This window comes from Sycon ciliatum, chromosome 1 (genome assembly GCF_964019385.1).
Source record: "Sycon ciliatum chromosome 1, ocSycCili1.1, whole genome shotgun sequence".
Classification (NCBI taxonomy): domain Eukaryota; kingdom Metazoa; phylum Porifera; class Calcarea; order Leucosolenida; family Sycettidae; genus Sycon; species Sycon ciliatum.
Window position 1 is genome coordinate 12,857,021 of NC_088643.1, and position 20,079 is coordinate 12,877,099.

The 20,079-nt window shown below is 46.8% G+C and overlaps 1 protein-coding gene and 1 long non-coding RNA gene across 2 annotated transcripts; one reads left to right on the forward strand and one right to left on the reverse strand.

Annotated features, from left to right (window-relative positions):
- Positions 1-1,089: 1,089 nt before the first annotated feature.
- LOC135813067 (uncharacterized) lies at positions 1,090-12,030 on the reverse strand. Its single transcript, XM_065326307.1, has 3 exons — positions 11,389-12,030; positions 1,829-4,362; positions 1,090-1,506 (listed from the first exon to the last, which is right to left on the reverse strand). Exons 1-3 carry the CDS (start codon positions 11,741-11,743, stop codon positions 1,090-1,092), a joined length of 3,306 nt encoding a protein of 1,101 aa, XP_065182379.1. The 5' UTR covers positions 11,744-12,030.
- A 296-nt stretch (positions 12,031-12,326) lies between these two features.
- Positions 12,327-20,056, forward strand: LOC135806858 (uncharacterized). The gene is made up of 3 exons (XR_010551314.1): positions 12,327-13,499; positions 18,000-18,105; positions 19,572-20,056. It is a non-coding gene; the product is annotated as an uncharacterized LOC135806858 (long non-coding RNA).
- Positions 20,057-20,079: the final 23 nt, after the last annotated feature.

Here is a 20,079-nt window from a genome sequence, read left to right on the forward strand (position 1 = left end):
TAATACTTGCTACTAGTGTGGGTGGTTAAATCAGATTGAATCTGAACCAAGCTTCACTAGCACCATGATTACACAAGAGTTAATCTAGCCAGAAGTAGTCCATGGTTAACAGGTATGTATACTTCAAATAGAAAGTATATGAACCTGAAACCAACAAAGGTGGTAGGTACACACACACACACACACACACACAAACACACATGCACACACTCACTCCATGTATCCATGTATACACCCGTCGCAAGAGAAGCACGCAAATCTGCAAATGCACTGGATGTGCACCCACAGATTTTCTCTTATAGCAACGATAGCGAACAAGATCTGAATGAGACAGATCAAGACTTGCGCCAGATAACTGTCTAATCCACACAACTGGCAAAGCCATGTGAATCGACCACCAATGCACACCTGGTCTACACCACACGGAGTACATCGGCATAAAACGGTCAAGACAGTTACCTATGCACACCCTACACTTGCTGGGGTAACCAATATAGACGGCACGCTGCTGTGATAGAAGAAGACACTAGATGCACTGGTACCTTGAAGTGAAATTGGACACTCACTCACACACACCCACACATAATATGAACGCGGTTCGAAATTACGGTAAGATGATATTACGGCTGATCAGAGGTTTGATTCACCCCCCCCCCCCTCTAACTGCCCCCTCCCCGCACCCCCCTCCCCGCACCCCCCCCCCCCCATCCACGACATCCCCCCCCCCCACACACACACCAGCCTCCCCCCAACACACACGCACGCACGCACGCACACACACACACACACACACACACACACACACACACACACACACACTACTACTACTATGTACAACTGCCACAAAATGGCCACGTCGCTCCCAGAAGCGGGAGACAACAGCGACACACACACACACACACACACACACACACACGCACGCACGCACACACGCACACATGCGCGCACACACACACACACGTCTCCCCCCCCACCCACACACACGTTTACACTGACTCAATTTTCTGATGATAACAAGGCACTAAGTACACACCAGTTCATCACACAGCACTCACAGTCTGTCACATGAGTCGATGATAACACTCTAACTTACTGTAGTCTGCGATGTCTGAGTACTGCCAGCATAGCACAGTGTTGGTTGTGTTCACTTAGGTGTTCATCAGTTTGACGATGTTTGCCACACAGGTAAGCCATACCACAACGAGGACATGCCTCGATGTTGTCCAGGTCATAGCAGACGAAACATGCTACTGCACATTTACACCATTCCAGTAGTGCAATGTGGTGATCAATGCTCACACGGCCCCTCTTGGATTGACGGTGTAGGGCAGCAACGGCAGAGATGCATAGCACAGGAATGTCCACAGCCATTGGTGGTAAGTACACAATTCCAGACACTGAGAGACCAGTTGCACAGTTGCTTGGAAAGTAAGCACTGAGATCATTAACCAATGACTTCAATGCTGGGAAGAGTTTAGAACTATCGACAGGTGCTAAGACTGTATTCTACAGCAAAGCACACAACAAAGAACAGTGTAAAGAGAACGTGACTGAAGCCCGTACCATCGAAACAGACAACACATCGCACAATAATTACTAACCAGGCTGATATAGACAAATGCAACGCGTTCCATATCCATAGTTACTATGTCTTAGAAGTTTTCACATTCTCCTGTGTGTTCAGCAAGTAATGAGGTTCAGTGAGACAGACACTATACCGTAGATCATTACTGAGTACACTGGGTTGCAGTACACTGGGTTCTTTCAGAATGGAGTGTGGAGTGTGGATGAAAACTAGGGTAAGCATAACGCTGCACTGTCATCTTACCTCAATCCTGAGCAGTGTTCTAGCCGTCAGTATACAAGACTGCATCACTTCCACATCAGGTACCTTGTTCTGGCTACAGTTGTTAATCAGTGCTGTTGTGTGATCTGCTGGATTTGAGCCATTACACCATCTCCTGACATAGTCCTTCACAATGTTGTAGGGATGCTGTGCTGGTAGAGTGAGACCCAACGGAGTTGTGTGTGCCCTTCCATTAACTACCAAGGGTATGTACTGGATGGTGTACATACCACCCAAGTGCATGGCCAGTAGTGTGGCTACGGTGTCATTATCCATGGAGTACAGGTACCGTTGTAACCGAAAAGCAGACACAGTGGTAAAGTCGTCATGGAAATTGACCGAGCGGCTGATAGCAGTTGGTACATGTTTCCACTTGCACCGTGGTATACCCAGTGTTGTAATCAATGATGGTGAAATAATCCACTCACTGCTACAGGAACTTGATATAACCTTGCCCAGGATCACAGCAATGCATTGCAGCAGAAAGTCGTACATTAAAGCACATGACTTGACTGCACCATCTTGTGATAGGAAGTGTGATGACATCACTCTCTTAGCAAGGTCTTCTACCACCTGTACATTGGGTATATCCTTGTTTAGCAGAGTGGAACAATACAGTTGAATGAGTTTCAGGGCACATTCATTGACACCTGTTGCAAGACCAATTCCCAGTGTTGTTGTAACACGCTGGTACACCACCTGCAGACTGGATAGTGCTTCATGGCTGAGCTCAGATTTTCCTTCAATGCAGTTCACAACCAGACAGATGGATGTCCTGCATGACTCCAGAGAAAGTTGAATCAATGTCAGCAGCAGCTGTGACTGCTCTCCTGTTGGTTCCTGTTTACATTTCTCCAGAAGCTTTTGAGCTTTGAGATCCAAATCGTCAAAATTGCTGTCCGAACCTGCTGCTTCGCCTGCACTGGCCGTCCTACACAGGACCGAGGTACAAAGGCTGCCAACTTGAACGGATAGCGGTGCCTTGTCCAATGTTTGAACCCTTTCAAAAAACGCTGCAACAACTGTCAATGTCCCTAACAAAGCCACACACAAACCATGGCATGTTGCTAATCTAGCGAAAGGAAGAAGTTCATCATCGGGCAATAGATCAACAACTGACAACGCATTCTCGATGTTCACGCGTTCCTGCAGCAGTTGGTAACTCCAATACATTGCTTTGTCTGCACCACAACCTCTACAGTCATCAACTTCCTTCACAAAGCCTAGGAAATGCTTGCACATTCGCCGTTGGTACATGGATTGCTTATTTTCTGGGCATTGGTAACGACCAAATTCGGCGATGAATGGTTGCAAAGAGTAGCGATCCAAATACGAATTGTAATCCAGGAAACAAATCTTGATCAGAGGATCAAAACGTACAAGATGAACCACATTGGCATCAGTTGCAGGCAAACCCACCATCACACAAGCGCAATCAGATGAGAACGAGGAGCGTAGTTGAGCTAGAGCATGGAATGAGTCCTTGTCATCCTGCTGTAATGTGTTGTATGCTATTGTCAACAGCTTCAGGATTCGATGATTCGGTTTCAGAACATCGTCGTTGAAGACATCAAGACCAATCTTCTTGAACACCGCCAGCAACATGGTTGGAGTTAATCGACCACCTTGTAGAAGACCAGCTGTAATGCGTACAGCAAGTGGAACATTTCCACAATGATCCACTAACCTCTGTGCATCTTCAATGCTCACACTACCTTCAACACATAGACCATGGAGAAGACCAACAGCACAAACCTTTGTCAGACCATCAAGACGGTGTTGTTGTAGTTTAAACTGGGCAGCGTGTAGGTCAAAGTAAACACGACTTGTCAGTAGGACATGGGCGTTGTGTTGCTGGCGCAGTAGTCGCTGGATGACATCTTGTAGTTGGAAATCCTTATCCGCATTGGCCTGGATAGCATCCTCGGCATTGTCCAGAATAACTAGCATGTGGTGTTTGCTACCATGATCATCCATGCCATCAGTTGATTTCGTTGCTTTGCCAGTAGTTTCAGATGAAGCCGGGTTTGTTTCGAGTCGGTTTTGAATCATTGCCTGGACAGCGTCAACACCAGCTACACCGCGTAAGTCAAAGAACTCCACACGACAACCAGCATTGCGACATACATGTCCCACAGCAATGGCTACGGACGTCTTACCAAAACCAGCTGGTGCCGCAAGACTCTGCACTCGTGTAGATGATGACTTGGACTTTGTTGTGAGAATGTTGTGACTGATCTCTGTAACAATGTCATCCCTGCCAGTGAAGTGTTCGTCCAGGTCTGGTAGAGATGAGTTGCTTGAATGTGATGATGTTTTTGAAACCTGAGCTGTAGTTAGTCTAGTACTCCTTGTTGTACCCATACTAGTTGCACTGGTTGTTGCTAAAGCTGATGTTGCTTGTTTGTCTGTTGCTGTATGTCTGCTGGAGGACAGTTGTTGATCAGTCTCACTACCTCCCTCTGTGTTGACTGATGGTTGCGTTGTCTGTTGTCCAGCCGTTGTCATGGTAGCATCTACCAAGATAACAAGTAGAGAACAGAACTACAGTGAATGTAGAGTCTGTACGAGTAGAAATCTGTCGTGACCCTGTATATATATTATATGTACCTCTCATTATTTTTGTACTCTCTGCACATTCACTATCACATGATGTATAGCCAAACTGTCACATGCCACTAGCAAACTTTCTCATCGATCTCCACAACATTGGTGCACTTCTCTTTACTTTCCTTTTGAACATTTGGCCACACGCTTTTATTGCTGTTTCTCGTCACCCGAAAGTCGAAAATCGTATGCGAGAGGCCACACCGTTTTTTTTTATCTATGTTTCGCGTCCCCTGCGCGCGCATGTATTTCACAGTCGGAGTTCCAAAAAAAAAAAAAAAAAAAGGTACATGATTGTTGCATCGTAACTATTATGTTGGCATCATTAATTTTGTTCTATTTGTCGCACGATTGTACTCAGCTCACATGCATGTACACGTAGCTGTGTGTGTAAGCTGGACCGCAAGTCACGCAATCATCATGCCGCCTGTGTTTGGACCACAAGCATGCTGATAATGCTGACAGAGTTTGACCAGTTATTACCAATCAGTAGAGATTGCATTGCGCAATGAACTTACTTTGCTACATTCATTGTATTGAAATTACACTCATGTATGTATGTGTGCATGTGTGAATGAATATATATTATGAACAGTGCCGGGCCTTTTTTTAGCTCCACTGTACACAAATGCAATGCACGTACTCTGTTTTTTTTGGATGGCATTTTTATTTTTTTCGCCCTCCCTCATAGATTTCATCGAATAAGGTGACGCGAAACATAGAAAAAGAACGGTGTGGCCAGAGGTGGGAAAAAATAATGACCCCAACTAGTACATGTTAGGAGCTGCTGTGCACGTGCAGCTAGATTGCACAACAAAAACTGTATGCAGCGACCTTTTGACCTCGCATTATGTGTCGTGCAGGCCAGGCCAGGGTGCATATGTGCATGTGCTGGTCCCCACCGGGCAGCACAGTCTTTTTTTTCTTCCAGACTCCTGAATCGTGTGCGCACGGGTGATGAGAAACGTAGTATTGGTAGTATTGACATATCCGCGGCAAGCCGCTTATGTACAACGGCATGGGAGAGGATAACAAAAAATGAAAACATAATTAATGTTGGGGAAATCCACGCTATTATCGAATATTCAACAATGACGGGTGTGGGGTTATACCAAATTCCCATAATGTGGAAGTACGTTATTATTGTTGAAAGCACTAGGTGATCTGCACTCTACAATGTGACCTGTGCGATTATATCGTTGAATGATTGCCTGTTCCGAGCCACCAAACGCAGTGTCTCCAGGTCCTTCAGACTCCGGAGACGCATGGACGTTGCCTTAGCTAATTCGTTGTCTATCACCACTGGTAGGGTGATGCGCGGGCGTCCGAGCCAGCCCCGATTCTGTCGCTGGAAATACGCTGTCATGCTCACCTGCGCTGGAGTTGCTTCAGGGAGGCGTAGAATATGACCAAACAGTTTCCACCGTGCTCTTCTGCTTAGTACGGATATTGGCTCGGCATTGCAGCGGGCATATAGGTCTGTGTTGGAGATAATTTCCGGGTAAGATATCCCTAATAGACGGCGGAGCTGCTTTCTGTGGAACGCATCCATTGCTGTAGCATCCCGGGATGAAAGCACCCACACGCCGCAGTTGTAGGTCAAAATAGATAGCACAAATGCATCAAACAACCTCAGGCGGGTTGCTTCAGAGATAACTTGTCTCCGCATCCACAGGTTGACAAGTGTGTTGAAGGCAGCTGCGGCTTGCTGGCGCCGGCGCTTGAGGTCTTCTGTGACTCCGTACAGTGAACCAAGCAACCGGGTGGACCTCCATCGTTCCTCACCTCTTCTTGCAACATCCTCTTCTTGGTATAGATGGGTCCACTCGGTCTTGGTAGGGTTGATGTTGAGGTTCCACTCTTTGAACACTACCTCTGCCTCTGTTAGTGCGCACGCTAGATGTTGACGGTCCGTGGAGTACAGGTTAACGTCGTCCATGTATGCTGTTTCGCAAGGTATGGACATATCGACAGTCGTGTAGGCTGTCCCTCCAATATTCAGTATGGCAGGTCTTGGCGATATCCTGGGACGCAGGCAACGCATTGTCGCTTCGAGATAACAGGTGAATAGCACCGGCGACAAACTATCTCCTTGTGGGATGCCTATTGATGTTGGAAATTCTGCCGAGAGCGCATTCTTTATCTTCACTCTTAGCCTTGTGTTGTGCAACAACATCTCCACCATTCGTACCTCATCTGTGTTAACTATTTGTTTCATTACCTCCACCAATCTTCCCCGCTGCACTGTGTCGAACGCCTTGCTCATATCCATTCCGAGGACCGTACATTGCCACTTGAAACGTTCAGCCTTGGCTGCCAGCCACCGGCCACACCAGACAATATCCGCGGTACTCCGACCCGGACGGGAAGCGCTCTGGGTTGGAGATAGGTAGGAGTCAATCTTTGGCATAATCCTGCGAAGTGTGATTGTTGACAGGCATTTGCGTATAGAGTTCAAGAGTATTATTGGCCTGATACTGGTTAACGGCCCTCTGGGTTTCCCTGGTTTCGGGAGCGGGATTAGTGTTCCACATCCAAGATCCATTCCACTGCCATCCGCAAAACATTGGTTTAGAATGGCAGCGATCTCATGTGCGACCCTCTCACCAGCATGCTTGATCAGGTCTCCGGGGATGCCATCCGGCCCAGCTGCCCTCTGCGATTTCAGTAATCTAATTGCCAGGGCAACCTCCGCAGCGCTGATCCTTTCTTCAAGATACTTCGAGCCCAGCGGTCTCAGAATATCATTTACTGCGGATGGATCCCGAAACTGCTGCCTGAAGTGGTCAGCTACCTTCTCTGCCGCTTCTTTATCGTTGGCGATTATCCGTCCAAGAGCGTCATGAACAACCAATGGCGCGGGAGACTGCCGCCGCAGCAAAGAGGCTGCTTGGAAGACCCTTGCATTGTTTTTCAGCTTCTCTACTTCTTGAGCGAAGGAGTCCAGGCGGGCTTCAGAGTTGTTCCGGGCGATATCTCGTATCTGGTGTAATATCTGATTCCGATCGCGTTTCAGTGATTTCCTCCCGTCTGGGCATTTTGTCGAGTCGATTTTTACCCGCAGTTCTTTTTGTTGGGCTGATAGAAGGGCTATGCCAGGATCATGGGCTTTTCGGCTACATTCGGCTCTCTTTTTATATCCAACTGTTTTTGTTGCAGCCGACTCCAGTGCATCCCTCACACCTCCGAAACGTGCCTCAGCTGAAACAGTTCCTTGCTGCGTTTGTTGCGTTGCCAGTGCTTTGTTTACCTCCTCCTGGAATTGACTACAGACCTGGGGGTTCTGAGTAAACATCGAGGTGTTGAAGCTACGCTTAGTTGTCTGGTTTCCCTTCCGCCAGATTGGAAATAACGCACGAAGCTGCAGTGTGGCAATGACTATTCTGTGGTCCGTTGGTGTCTCGCAGCCTGCATAGCTACGTGCATTACACAGCAGTGGCTTGTGTTGCGTACGGCAAAGAACAAAATCGATCTGGTTGTAGACAGGTTGTGGGCCAACTTCTCCACTCCCAGGTCGCCGCCAACCCGTCCATGTAGTGCGGTGGCTCTGGCGGTGTTGAAAAGCTGTATTGGCCAAGAAGGCATCATTTTCAATTGACCATTCCAACATGTGTTGTCCGTTATCATTTCTGGCGCCTCTGCTGAAGGAGCCTAGCCATTTACTTTCATCAGCTCTCTTACGAATTCCAACTTTGCTGTTGAAGTCTCCAGCGATGAAGCATAGAACTCCGCTTCTCGTTGTATCTTTCCATACAGTCGACAAGGCGCTGTAGAACTCCTCTCTCAGCGATGGGTTCCCTTCACAGGAAACAGCGGTAGGGCCATATGCACTTATGACACGTACCGTGTTGTGAGTTGGTTTACAATTATTACTATTATTTTTGTTGCAAGGGAAAACAAATTCCGCAACACCAATTCTCTCACCAACGCTCCAGTATCTTGACAGGAACGGGTCCAGACGAGGAGCGACGACAATGCCTACTCCTCGCTGATATCCATGGTCCTGAGCGAACGTTATGAGCCGGTACCCCAGCGGTAACACGGTACAATTTGCTTCACAAATTTTTGTTTCTTGGACTGCACAAACATCAACTCGATACCGCTTGAGGTCTCGTTCGAGCGAGTGCCTCTTCCATGGCGCAGTGAGTCCTCGTACGTTGAATGTAGCGACCCTAAACTCATTGTTTAGCCCAAACCGTTGTGCAGACTGTTGTGGGGGATCCGAGGAGGAACCTCCATCCATGGCCGTCACCCCATGGTCCAAAAAATTGAGAAACATAGAAGTAAAAATGTGTGACCTTATACTAGGCTAAGCCAACCTCTTGCTGGTGCTCTTCAATGTGTTGCCTGTACTCTTCATTACCACAGATCTCTTCACCACTATCTGAGTCTCAGTTGTCTCATTGGCTTTTTGATTGGCTTCTTTCATTGTATTTACTTTCTGCAGCCCAATGTGCTGCTCGATCCTGCTGGCCTCTATTCTTTCTCTGCTTGCTGCTGCATGCTCGACCCTCCTCTTCCCAGCCCGGTGCTGTCTTTGGACTTCAGCTAGTGTAGGTTTGCCAGCTTGGCTAGGAGCTGGTGAGTGTTTTGTATCAGCTTGGCTAGTAGCTGGTGAGTGTTTTGTATCAGTTTGGCTAGTAGCTGGTGAGTGTTTTGTATCAGCTTGGCTAGGAGCTGGTGAGTGTTTTGTATCAGCTTGGCTAGTAGCTGGTGAGTGTTTTGTATCAGTTTGGCTAGTAGCTGGTGAGTGTTTTGTATCAGCTTGGCTAGGAGCTGGTGAGTGTTTTGTATCAGCTTGGCTAGTAGCTGGTGAGTGTTTTGTATCAGCTTGGCTAGTAGCTGGTGAGTGTTTTGTATCAGCTTGGCTAGTAGCTGGTGAGTGTTTTGTATCAGCTTGGCTAGTAGCTGGTGAGTGTTTTGTATCAGCTGAGATCCAGTACAAGTACAGTGAAACCTGTCTAACCTGTCTACCGCTCAAGAGAACGTGGTCTCTGGAACCAGGTGGTCTCCGTATCCAATGTTATTTGACTGGAAATAGCATTCCTTGGTCCTGGCTGCAGTGTTCGTCTGGGACAGGTGGTCACCTTATCCGAGTGGTCACCTTGACAAGTGGTCGCCTTATCCGAGTGGTCGCCTTGACAGGTTTTACTGTAGCTTTAATAGGCTTTGTTTACCGGTCAAGCAAAATTGTCTGTTTGACCCGGGTTTGGCTTTTGTAGTTTTTTCTTAGTTTTACTTTTTGCTTCTCAAATCTTTCTATACCAGACCTGAGTACTCCGTTATCCTGATATGTCTGTGCTTTGGGTCTGTGGTATGCCTAAGTAGAATGACCAGTAGGTGCACATATCTGAATGCAAACGATCTTGGGATAAACTAACACTTAGGAACGATCAGCCGGTCACCGAAAACCTATTGCGGTTTTTGAAACTCTCTCTTTCTTTAAAAGGATGTAGGGCCGGAATCAAACTGTTTACGACGTGAAGTATTCTGGTCACTGTGCCAAATGCTGTTGGTCTGCGGGCCGGAGACACTGACCTTCGTTTCATATTCCCAGGTGAACTAGCACCGTAATACACTTTCCCCAATGTTGGAAGAGTGCTCTCTACTACATCGTATATTTAGATAGTGACTTGTGTGGATATTTCCAAAGAAAACAACTCTTTATATTTATAGAAGCTCGTGAACAGAATAATATCTCAGAACCTGTAGCGTTCTGTACCCTAACGTGTATGGTCTTGGTCTGAGCAGGCTTGCTGAACAGTGTACGGTTCCTATTCCCAATCAAACATGATCCCGTAGTGATACATACACCAGTTGCCGTGCCAGTGCAGTGTGTACTGTGAACGCATGCACCTTTCCTTTCTATTAATATATTTTCTTTATGTTTCTCACCCGTGGTTGGCTTCCACCCCCTCCTCTTTGATTGGAAACTACATGCTATGGGATGTGGAATAAATAAAATACCTGTATACCTGTATACACGTGTGATTATGAACTACTTGTGAATATTCGGGTGGAGTAACACGGTATCCCACCAATGCAGGCAAGCTGTATCTCTTCCTGAGATTGTATTACAGACCAAATCCGGGTTTTCCTGGGTTACTTGTAAAATGCCTTGGCCTGTTGGGAGTCGGCTGGTGAGACAGCGCCAGGTACATGTGTACCCGGCTCGGACCCGGTTGAAATGGTTGCGCCAGGTACACGTGTACCCGGCTGTCCTACAATCCTGGAGCAGACACTGCCACCTACCTACATACCCACCCACCCACCCACCTACCTACCCACCTACCTACCTACCTACTGTCTGTCCACTGTGCACTGGTCAGTGATAGACACATACTGAAGGTATTGGTAAACTGACTTTGCCTTCCAAGGTTCACAACAACAAAATTAGCCGATAAGCTAAGGGCGCGTTCGAATTGTCTTCATCAACTGTTCAAACAAATTTTATAAAGAGATTAGTTGAAGTGTCCCATTAGAACGGTTTCTATCATTTTAGAGTTTTTCAGTGGAATTGTCATGGCGATGATGACGTCCGATCAGCTCGACCATCTCTACGTACTACGTGACGCATCTATTCCAAACTCTTCGGAACTAATCCACCTCTCCCATCGGATGAGGTGGAATTTCGAGGAGTTTGGAGGAGCTTCGTTTTTCTGAAGAGGCCAATAAGGCCACCTCTTCAGAAAAACGAAACTATTCAAAAAGTCAAAGAGTGACAATTCGAACGCGCCCTAAGTGTGTTCCTTTGTGTTCGTTTTATTTCTGAATTTTCTTACTTGGCAAACAATGCCTGAGTGACGCCCCACCTGATAACGCCAGATTATCTTTGTTGTGATGGTGTACCTGAGTGACATGTACAGAGCAAAGTGGCATTTTGTGTGTAGAACAGTCTGGATCATCTTCTACTTCAAGTGTATGTAAACACTTACCGGAGGACGAGCCAAGTGTTGACTCATGATCTGCCGACATTGGCTTCGTCGGACGGTCAGTTCCCCCATTGGCAGTTGCATCGCGTCGCTTTGCCATGGTGTTGGCGACATGTTTAGCAACATCGGGTTGGCTGTGTTGAATCAGCTTCAGGAACGAATCCACCTGTTCCTCCGTTTTCTTCAGCATCAGCCTCACCACGTACTTTGTCAGATCAGACTTCACGTTTTCCTTGCTAGAGGCAGTATCATATTCATCTACGTCCAGCACATCATTCTCCAGCAAGAGTTCCAAGATCAAGGATGCATCTAGATTGGAAAGTAAGAAGGCTATGTTATAGCGCACCCTGTCTGCCATTGTTCACACTCCTGCCTGTCCGCGTGACCACAGTTCACTCGCACTGCGGACTGATCACGATCGACATCGAGTTACTGCATAACTTCTTAGGATCAAAGAGTTGTCTTTTCTCAAGCAATAATACGTACTGTCACGTACTACAAGCCGTTCAGCAGTTGTGGCTCAGGTACAGAGCGAACTTGATGAAGGCAAACAACTCTTTCGAAAATAACGCTCGAAATGTTCAGCATCAAGCTCACATAGATTTATGCTCTTCGCTATCAGCACTAGAAAAATGATCCGAAGGAGATGACCGTCAACGGTCCGGTACTTCAGTATAGTACTGCAGTCTCCAGACGGACCAGAGGCCGCTTTGCCTTTGGCCGATGCTGGGCAGGTGGCCTGGGGATGGGCTGGGGTCTCCGACTCTCCGGTCGTGGTTGCCATGGCGCATGCGTGTATGAAGAAAGACCTGAGCCCGGTATTTTTTTGTCGTTTTCGGTTCCTTGGCAGAGTATGCATGGTATGAGTGCACTGATCCGATAATCTAAAAAATAATGATGATTTAATCGAGTAAACGGTTGGTTCTACAATGGCAGTGATAATGGTCAAAGATTGAATAAAGCCAGACAGTTATAGAAAAACAAGTGTTGATCCTCATGATTTTGATGACCACGGACCTGAGACTGGAGGATTGAGGCTGTTGGATATTATTTGAACATCCATTCAAACGTCAAATAGAAATGCGGTGCGTGACTAGATGGTCAACTGATCTAACTGATCTAACTGATCTGCCTAACGTTACAATAGCGCACGTGTCTGGTTTCTCTACGGTATCCGTGCAGTTCCGTTCGGTACCTGTATGGTCCAAGAGTATGCGACAGTGGACTGGAAATTTCGGACAGGGGACGAGCGACCACTGCTAGCGAGCTCTGTGGCCAATGACGTGGCCAGGGTTGCCAGCGATTATTACAGTGAGTGAAAGCAGAAAGGATTGTCCAGGAGCAGAAGCCTCTTGAGGAACGTGCAAGCTATGGAAAAAGGCATGCAATGGCGGCCACAGTCACACACGTAGCAAGTAGAGGCTTGCTGCAAAGATACAACTGTGTCTTTGTGCTCCGCCCGTACAACCCAGCAAAACAACAACAGAGTTGCATAGCCAGTGGCTGACGACTCTCTTACGGCCGTTGGAAAGCGCAACTGTGTTTCAAGTGTCAAAAGAACTCTCAGCGCTGAATCCAACCTACCAGACTGTAGAGCCATGAAGATCTTGATTGGTGGGACACACGGATCAATGAGCACCGCTGGAACTGCATTCTGGGTAGCATGACGCACTGGACGTCTGTGAGGACAATGAAGAGCATGATTTTTATGATCAATCAAAAACTGCTGATTGCTGTTACGCGTACAATAATATGTACACATGCTCACAGGAATGAACTGGTAACGACGGTGTTGGTGAAGGGAACGGCCGATATCTCCAACCTAACCTGGCAGCGGTACAAAGGCAGCATCATGATAACCAGCTTGCCTGACGAGTTTATCATCGCTCAGTATCCAGAACCGTTCCAGCAACTTTCCCACAATGAAGTGATGATGATGGAAGCAAGGTGGCCAAATGCCAAGCTGGAAGACATGTTATCACTGGCTGCATACTGGATCAGAAATTGAGCACGGCGGACAGCTTTCACAGCAGAGATAATCAGCCATGTATCAGTGGTGGGTGCAGACAGCAGAAGCCAAGAACGGAGAAGGAAAGATAAAATTGACAGCAGAGGTACGTTGTTGTTGTTGTTGTTTTTGTTGTTGTTTTTGTTGTTGTTGTTGTTGTCGTCGTCGTCATCGTCGTTGTCGCCGTTGTTGTCGTCGTTGTCGTTGTTGCTTATGTTGAGTTCGAAACAAGACGACTGACGACACACTAGGGACCTTTCGCATTTGCTACGAATCGAATGCGAAACGAAAGTTTGATTCGGCTCGTAATCATTTCGTTAAAAACAGAGTCGTTTTGCAAGTCGTCATGCAAATGTACATGGCAACTACGAATACGGCCGGTAGCTTGGCGTACGGCCGGCATGTACGGGGTACGGGTGTGTTCGCGCACACGTGCATGGCTCATGGAATCAAGGGAAAAAATGTGTACCTGGCAAAACATGTGTATGTACATGTACCTTGCAAAAAAATGTGTACCTGACGGATTCGGAGCGTGCCACGAATGAAGAGGCTTCCATTCGTGAAAACGAGCTCTCCGCGGCGACTTTGACGAATCCTCGAACCCAGGTGACGAATCAGCATTCGTTTCGTATCCGTACGCGTGGTGCGAAAGGTCCCTACTATCCAGACATTACAACGGGAACAGGTAGGTTGGGGGAACGACATTTATTATAGACGACGAGACAAGAGACCAAGACGAACGAAACGACTACATTGAAGAGTGAGAAAGAGATCAAGTCTGAACGGCAAGATAAAGGGCCTGGGGAGCTATGGCAAATATGGGCACGCAAGTAGCTACCCAGGCCAACGGAACAAAAGGAGACAAAAGGTGAGTACGCAAGTGCATGCAGGCCAGCTAAAAAAGGTACGGGAGGAGGTATCTAACATACCACCCCTCCATGAAAAATAATCCCGCGTCCTCGCGGAGAGAAAAAAAAGAGAGAGAAAAAGATTTTTAAAAAATGACTGAAGGAGAAAAAACACACACACACACACACACAACGCACGGGCCTCACAAAAGTGTGTACTAAAAAATGCACTACAGATCATTACAACCGTCAACGTTCCTGTACTACTCATACTATAGTGTGTACATTGCCAATAACAACGGGCCCAAACGCCCCTTCAAAACATGGCACAAAAATAACTATTGGAGTTCGACGAGGGACTTGAATTGTATTCTGATGACTAGTATTTTGCACGGCTAATAGAGCCTAGTTACACTTTAATATACGACATATATACGACATAAACAAGAGAGCGTGGCTCACCATGATCGGACTCCTAGTATTAATGAAGGACACCCGCGCGCACACACACTACAAAAAAATGCACGAAAATAAATTTGACGAAGAAGGAGCGCATACAAAAAAAAGAAAGAGAGAAAGGTAGCTGACCTGCATGGCTTGAGCAACACGAGGTTGACATAGACGAGACGAAGTTGGCGTAGGAGAGACGAGGTTGATAGAGACGAGACAAGGTTGGCGTAGTTGTGACGAGACTGACATGGACGAGACGAGGTTGACATAGACGAGACGAATGGCGGTTGAGGACGGCTGGGCATGTGATGATCTCAGGGTCGTGGGTCGCTCAATAATCGGGCGCCAATGTTGAGTTCGAAACAAGACGACTGACGACACATTATCCAGACATTACAACGGGAACAGGTAGGTTGGGGGAACGACATTATAGACGACGAGACAAGAGACCAAGACGAACGAAACGACTACATTGAAGAGTGAGAAAGAGATCAAGTCTGAACGGCAAGATAAAGGGCCTGGGTAGCTATGGCAAATATGGGCGCGCAAGTAGCTACCCAGGCCAACGGAACAAAAGGTGACAAAAGGTGAGTATGCAAGTGCATGCAGGCCAGCTAGAAAAGGTACGGGAGGAGGTACCTAACACTTATGTGTTGGTTTTGAAAACTAGTATACAGTAGAACCCCCCCTCCTCCCCCCTCCACACACACATCACCACCATCACCATCACCATCACCACCACCATCACCATCACCATCACCACCACCATCGCCATCACCATCGCAACCTATCCGGAAAGGCTGGGACCGGACCCTGCCTATAACTGGGAATTTCCCGAAACTTGGAATAGTTTTGTTTTGCCCGTCTGAGCGTAGACGGAAGTCCTCTGATTAGGGAACTTTTACTGTACTGTCAAGATTGTAGCAAGCTGGGTGGAATCATGACTATGGGTGAAACGAATTCACCGAGTATTCTCACATGATTTGTTTTGAGAGCATATCGGCCAAGAGCCATCATCAGTAGTTTGTTAATAGGTTACGTACTTCAAACAAGTATGACTTGGTTATCCACTTAGGGGAAGTTAAGCCGTTAATCAATTTTTCACCAGTTGTAGTCTTCGATGTGCTGAGTCGAATGGTCTTGGTCCGAGGAAGCTGAGACTCCCTTCCTTCTTTACTCCCAATCGAACTCGCCACTTCCACCAAAACTGGGTGACTGCGCCCTACTGGATGGCTATTTGGAGGCAAAATGTCACTAAAAGCGCCATTTTGTCCTTATAAAAGCACAGATGAGCGCGATTGGCTCATATGTTGTAGTCTTTTCAACACTGAGTCGACTGGTTTTGGTCCGAGAAGGCTGCGATGCAGAGTTCGGCCCTTATTCCCACTCGAACATGGTTGAATATGCGGTCATGTGCTCATGCAAACCCCAGTCACCTGGCCACCGTGCCTGCAGGGTACAGCTAACAGCCTGCTTGGGTGCGTTCATGTCACTCGAGTTGAACTCGAGTTGAACCTTGGTGTGAAAGTTGTAGCATACCGGCACGGTGACCAGGTGACTTGTGCACGCATGAGGACGTGACCGCTTAATCAATATGTTCGATTGGAGATACGGGCCGAACGCTGCATCGCAGCTTTCTCCAACCAGAACCTCTTGACTCAGCGTCCGAAAGACTACAGCATATGGGCCAATCGGGGTCATCCGTGCTTCTATAAGAATGAAATGGCGCTTTTACAAATCTCCATCTCAGTGACTGGGACGCAGTCACCCAGTTTCGGTGGAAGTAGCGAGTTCGAAAGGGAATAAAGGAGGGAGGGAGCGTCTCAGCTTCCTCGGACCGAGATCATTCGCCTGAGCATCTCGAAGACTACAACTGGTGAAAATTTGATTTTAGGCTTAACTACCCCTTTAAGGTTTGTTTTGAACCAACTAAATCAAAAACATTTCAAGCACACAACTCCTTGCAATATGAATACTAGTATTCATGCAATTTCTGACTGTCATGTATATTGTACAAATCACTGGGTTTTGTTTGCAACGGAAGTTGTCATTTGCTGTTTACGGGTTTTTAGTACTTATTTTCAATGGGAGATCAAAGCGCTATCCGTATTTGCCAGTATTTATCACACGTGAACAAAACAAGGACGTTTTTAGACCCTCCTCCAAAGCGTGCACACATGCATGTAGTGAGTGAACCGTTCGCCTCAGTTGTATGTGCACACTGCTCTGCACATTTGTGCACTCTGCTTTCAGGTGCCTTGACCGGCCTTGTTAGCACATGTAGTGAAGTCAGAACGATTCCTTTGAGAGATGATTAACATTCACGTGGACTATAGTGTAAGAGTAAGAAATGGGATGAGTAGGGTGGGTCAGAGTTTGAAAGCTGTCTGCACGCAAGGGAACTGAAAAAGACAGCAAACTCTGTTGTTCGCACAGGAAATCTGCGCACACGCAGATCATGCGGGCATGTGATGTCGATGATACAAAGGAGTATGTAAGAGAGCAAGATCGTGCACGCACATAAAGAGGGCCATGCGACCCGTTATAAAGAGCCAATAGCTGAGTGATGGTACGTGACTATTAATAAATAATAAATTCGACGGGTTTGCGTACCGGGCAGGTCAAGAACAAGGAGTCGTACAACTCCCTGGTCAAGAACCACCTTTCCTCTTGCGTGGGACGCTACCACCCCATGATCAGGCGACAGATGCGGACGTGACTATTAACAACAGTTTAACTCATACGTAATTCATACGTTAACCGAACATTATTAAAATGCTGGTATACTTTGTAAGTGTTCTTGGAAAAAAAAAGTAGAAATCACTGTATCCACTCCCACCCCCAACATATGTTTTGTACCATCATGAGGATTTGTGACAGTTACCGTAAAGTCGCGGATAAAAGCCGGGTTTACATACAAGCACATCGCGGATAGAAGCCTGAAAATCAAACGGGTAAAATACATATAAGCCTGTCGCGCGTAGAAGCCTGGATTCTATGCAAGCGCGGATCGGGTAGGTCAAGAGTGCGTGCGCTGTGTACGGTGCATAGTAAAACTGCCGCCATACCGATAGTCAGTGGTAGATCTATGCGTGTCGCGCGTAGAAGCCTGGCATACTAGCCTGGCAAAAATATCAGTGGTGCATATAAGCATGGTTTGCATACAAGCCTGGTTTGCATTAAAGCCTGATGCAGAAAGCAGCTTATATGCTTATAAGCCCGGCTTTTATCCGCGACTTTACGGTATGTACGGGTATGTTGATACTCTTTTTATGCTGACACTTCACATTGTTTGCTGGCTATCACAGGCAAGCATGGACTACCTGACAGTCTTCAAGTACTGGAAATCACCAACACAGATCATGGAGTTTGTCCACCAACCAGTGCAATGCTAACTGATAGCCGAGTAGCAAGGTAAGATCAAGTTCAGCTGAAACTGAACCAGCTGATTACACTCGTGTGATGTATTTTCACCACTCGTGTATTTGATTGTCACCAACAGTACGGCTAGGATTTAACTGAGCACAGCATACCAATGTTTGCACGGAGACTCAACTGCCGTCATACGTCGTAAAGCATGACAATAATCACAGTCTAGGCTAGGAGGCTGCCCCCCCCCCCGTCTCTCCAGTTCTTTGGCGACCCGGGACAGTACTGTAGCACTTTCCACCCAAAGACCATAGTTTGCTATAATATTATGTCATGTGAAAATATGTTGCTATGACAATACCCACTTATTCAGGGATATTTTGAGTCATGTATTCAGTAAAGTAGAAGAAATCACATGGAAACGAGTTACGAAGTTATTATCCACGAATGTAACAAGATAGTAAGCAGTCAGAAAGTGCAATAACAGGGCACAAATCTGACATGTTACTGAGACATTCAACGACTTGAGACCTAGCTGTCACACACCTCCAGTGTGCAAACCAACAGCCTTCCAGCTTGGTAGGTTCAAGGTTATGCTAGGATCAATAAGGGGAAGGTGAGCACTGAGAAAATGTGCACAAGCTAAGTCCCACGGCAACAGAGAATGCCGACTGCTACAGGACCATGACGGGACTAGGTAATAACATGACAATGCGGTCTAACTACAATCGAAGCAGCAAACCAACACACCACCCAACTTGGGTGGGTCAGCAATATCAGAGATAAAGAAAGGGGGAAGATTTGCGAAAACTAATTGTACAAAACCGGATGCCAATATCTAACGGTATTCCTCATGCATGACAGTATTGTGTATCGGAGTTGACTTGGTTTGCACACTGTAGGTGTGTGAGAGCTAGGTGTTAGGTCGTTGAATGTCACGGTAACATGTCAGTTTTGTGTCCTGTTACCGCACTTTCTGACTTCTTATTGGAGAGGTTCCGGTGTACGATTTTCGTGCCAAAATCCGTAGAGGCGCTACGGATTTTTATAAGTCATTTCCAAGCAGTGAAATGTTCCGGAGTACGGAACTTATGTCTTTGTCGTCATTGCCCAGGTTACGATCGCGAACACGTCATATTCCCCTCGCTATGCCTTTTTATCTTGAAAATTTGTACCGAAATCAAAACTTCCCGCGGAAAATCGATATTTCTCGTACAAAATTTGTAATTTGTACGCGAAAAATCTTTCTGCACTCTATGATGCAAAATCTCCATACGAAACATGGTTCGTATGAAAGCCAGTCACGGGTTCTCCTTGCCGAAAAATCGTATGGAGCACGCCTAAAAAAAATCCGTAGCGCCCATACGGACTTTGGCATGAAAAATCGTACCCCGGAACCTCTCTTTGTAACTCGTTTCCATTTGTTTTCTTCTATTTTAATTACATTTATGGGCTCAGTATCCGAGTTTAATAAATCATGTGCTCCTGTCAATGTTTTCTGCCTTCCCCAGACGGATGTGTCAACGTCAGTGCAGAACGCATTTGTGTTGTGCAATGCAGCTTTGCAATTGCAGCAGGTGGTGCATGGTGGTAGGAGGTAGGATAGTCCAACAGAGTTGATCGTGCAAAGATCAAATCTCATTCACTCTCCGGGTGCGTAGCTGTCGGTGCAAGAAAGCTGATTTGCGCATCACGCTGTGTGGGTCACACGGACGGCGCACAGCAGAAACAAATCTACCAACTGCCGCTTTCTCTTGCTGGTTGTGCCGCAGCATGAATCAAGCAGTTGTGAAATGTTCTTCCTCTTGTCCTCTCCTCAGCAAATCAATGTATATTCTGAGTTAGCCTCTGGCGTGGCAGGCTGTATCACTCTGCTCTTGTGGTTTCTTTATCACGACCAACCCCCCCCCCCCCCTCTCTCCTCACTGTCTCTTTCTCCCACTGTGTCTGTGTGTCTGTCTGTGTGTCTGTCTAGCGCTCTCTCTCTCTCTCTCTCTCTCTCCTCTCTCTCTCTCTCTC

What these genes read in the sequence shown, in the direction of transcription:
- LOC135813067 (XM_065326307.1), bottom strand. Translation starts at nt 11,743, where the DNA reads ATGGCAGACAGGGTGCGCTATAACATAGCCTTCTTACTTTCCAATCTA. An exon ending in AACACTTGGCTCGTCCTCCG is followed by an intron (nt 4,363 to 11,388) that starts GTAAGTGTTTAC and finishes TTATCTTGGTAG; the next exon opens with ATGCTACCATGACAACGGCT. An exon ending in GAACACTGCTCAGGATTGAG is followed by an intron (nt 1,507 to 1,828) that starts GTAAGATGACAG and finishes GCTTTGCTGTAG; the next exon opens with AATACAGTCTTAGCACCTGT.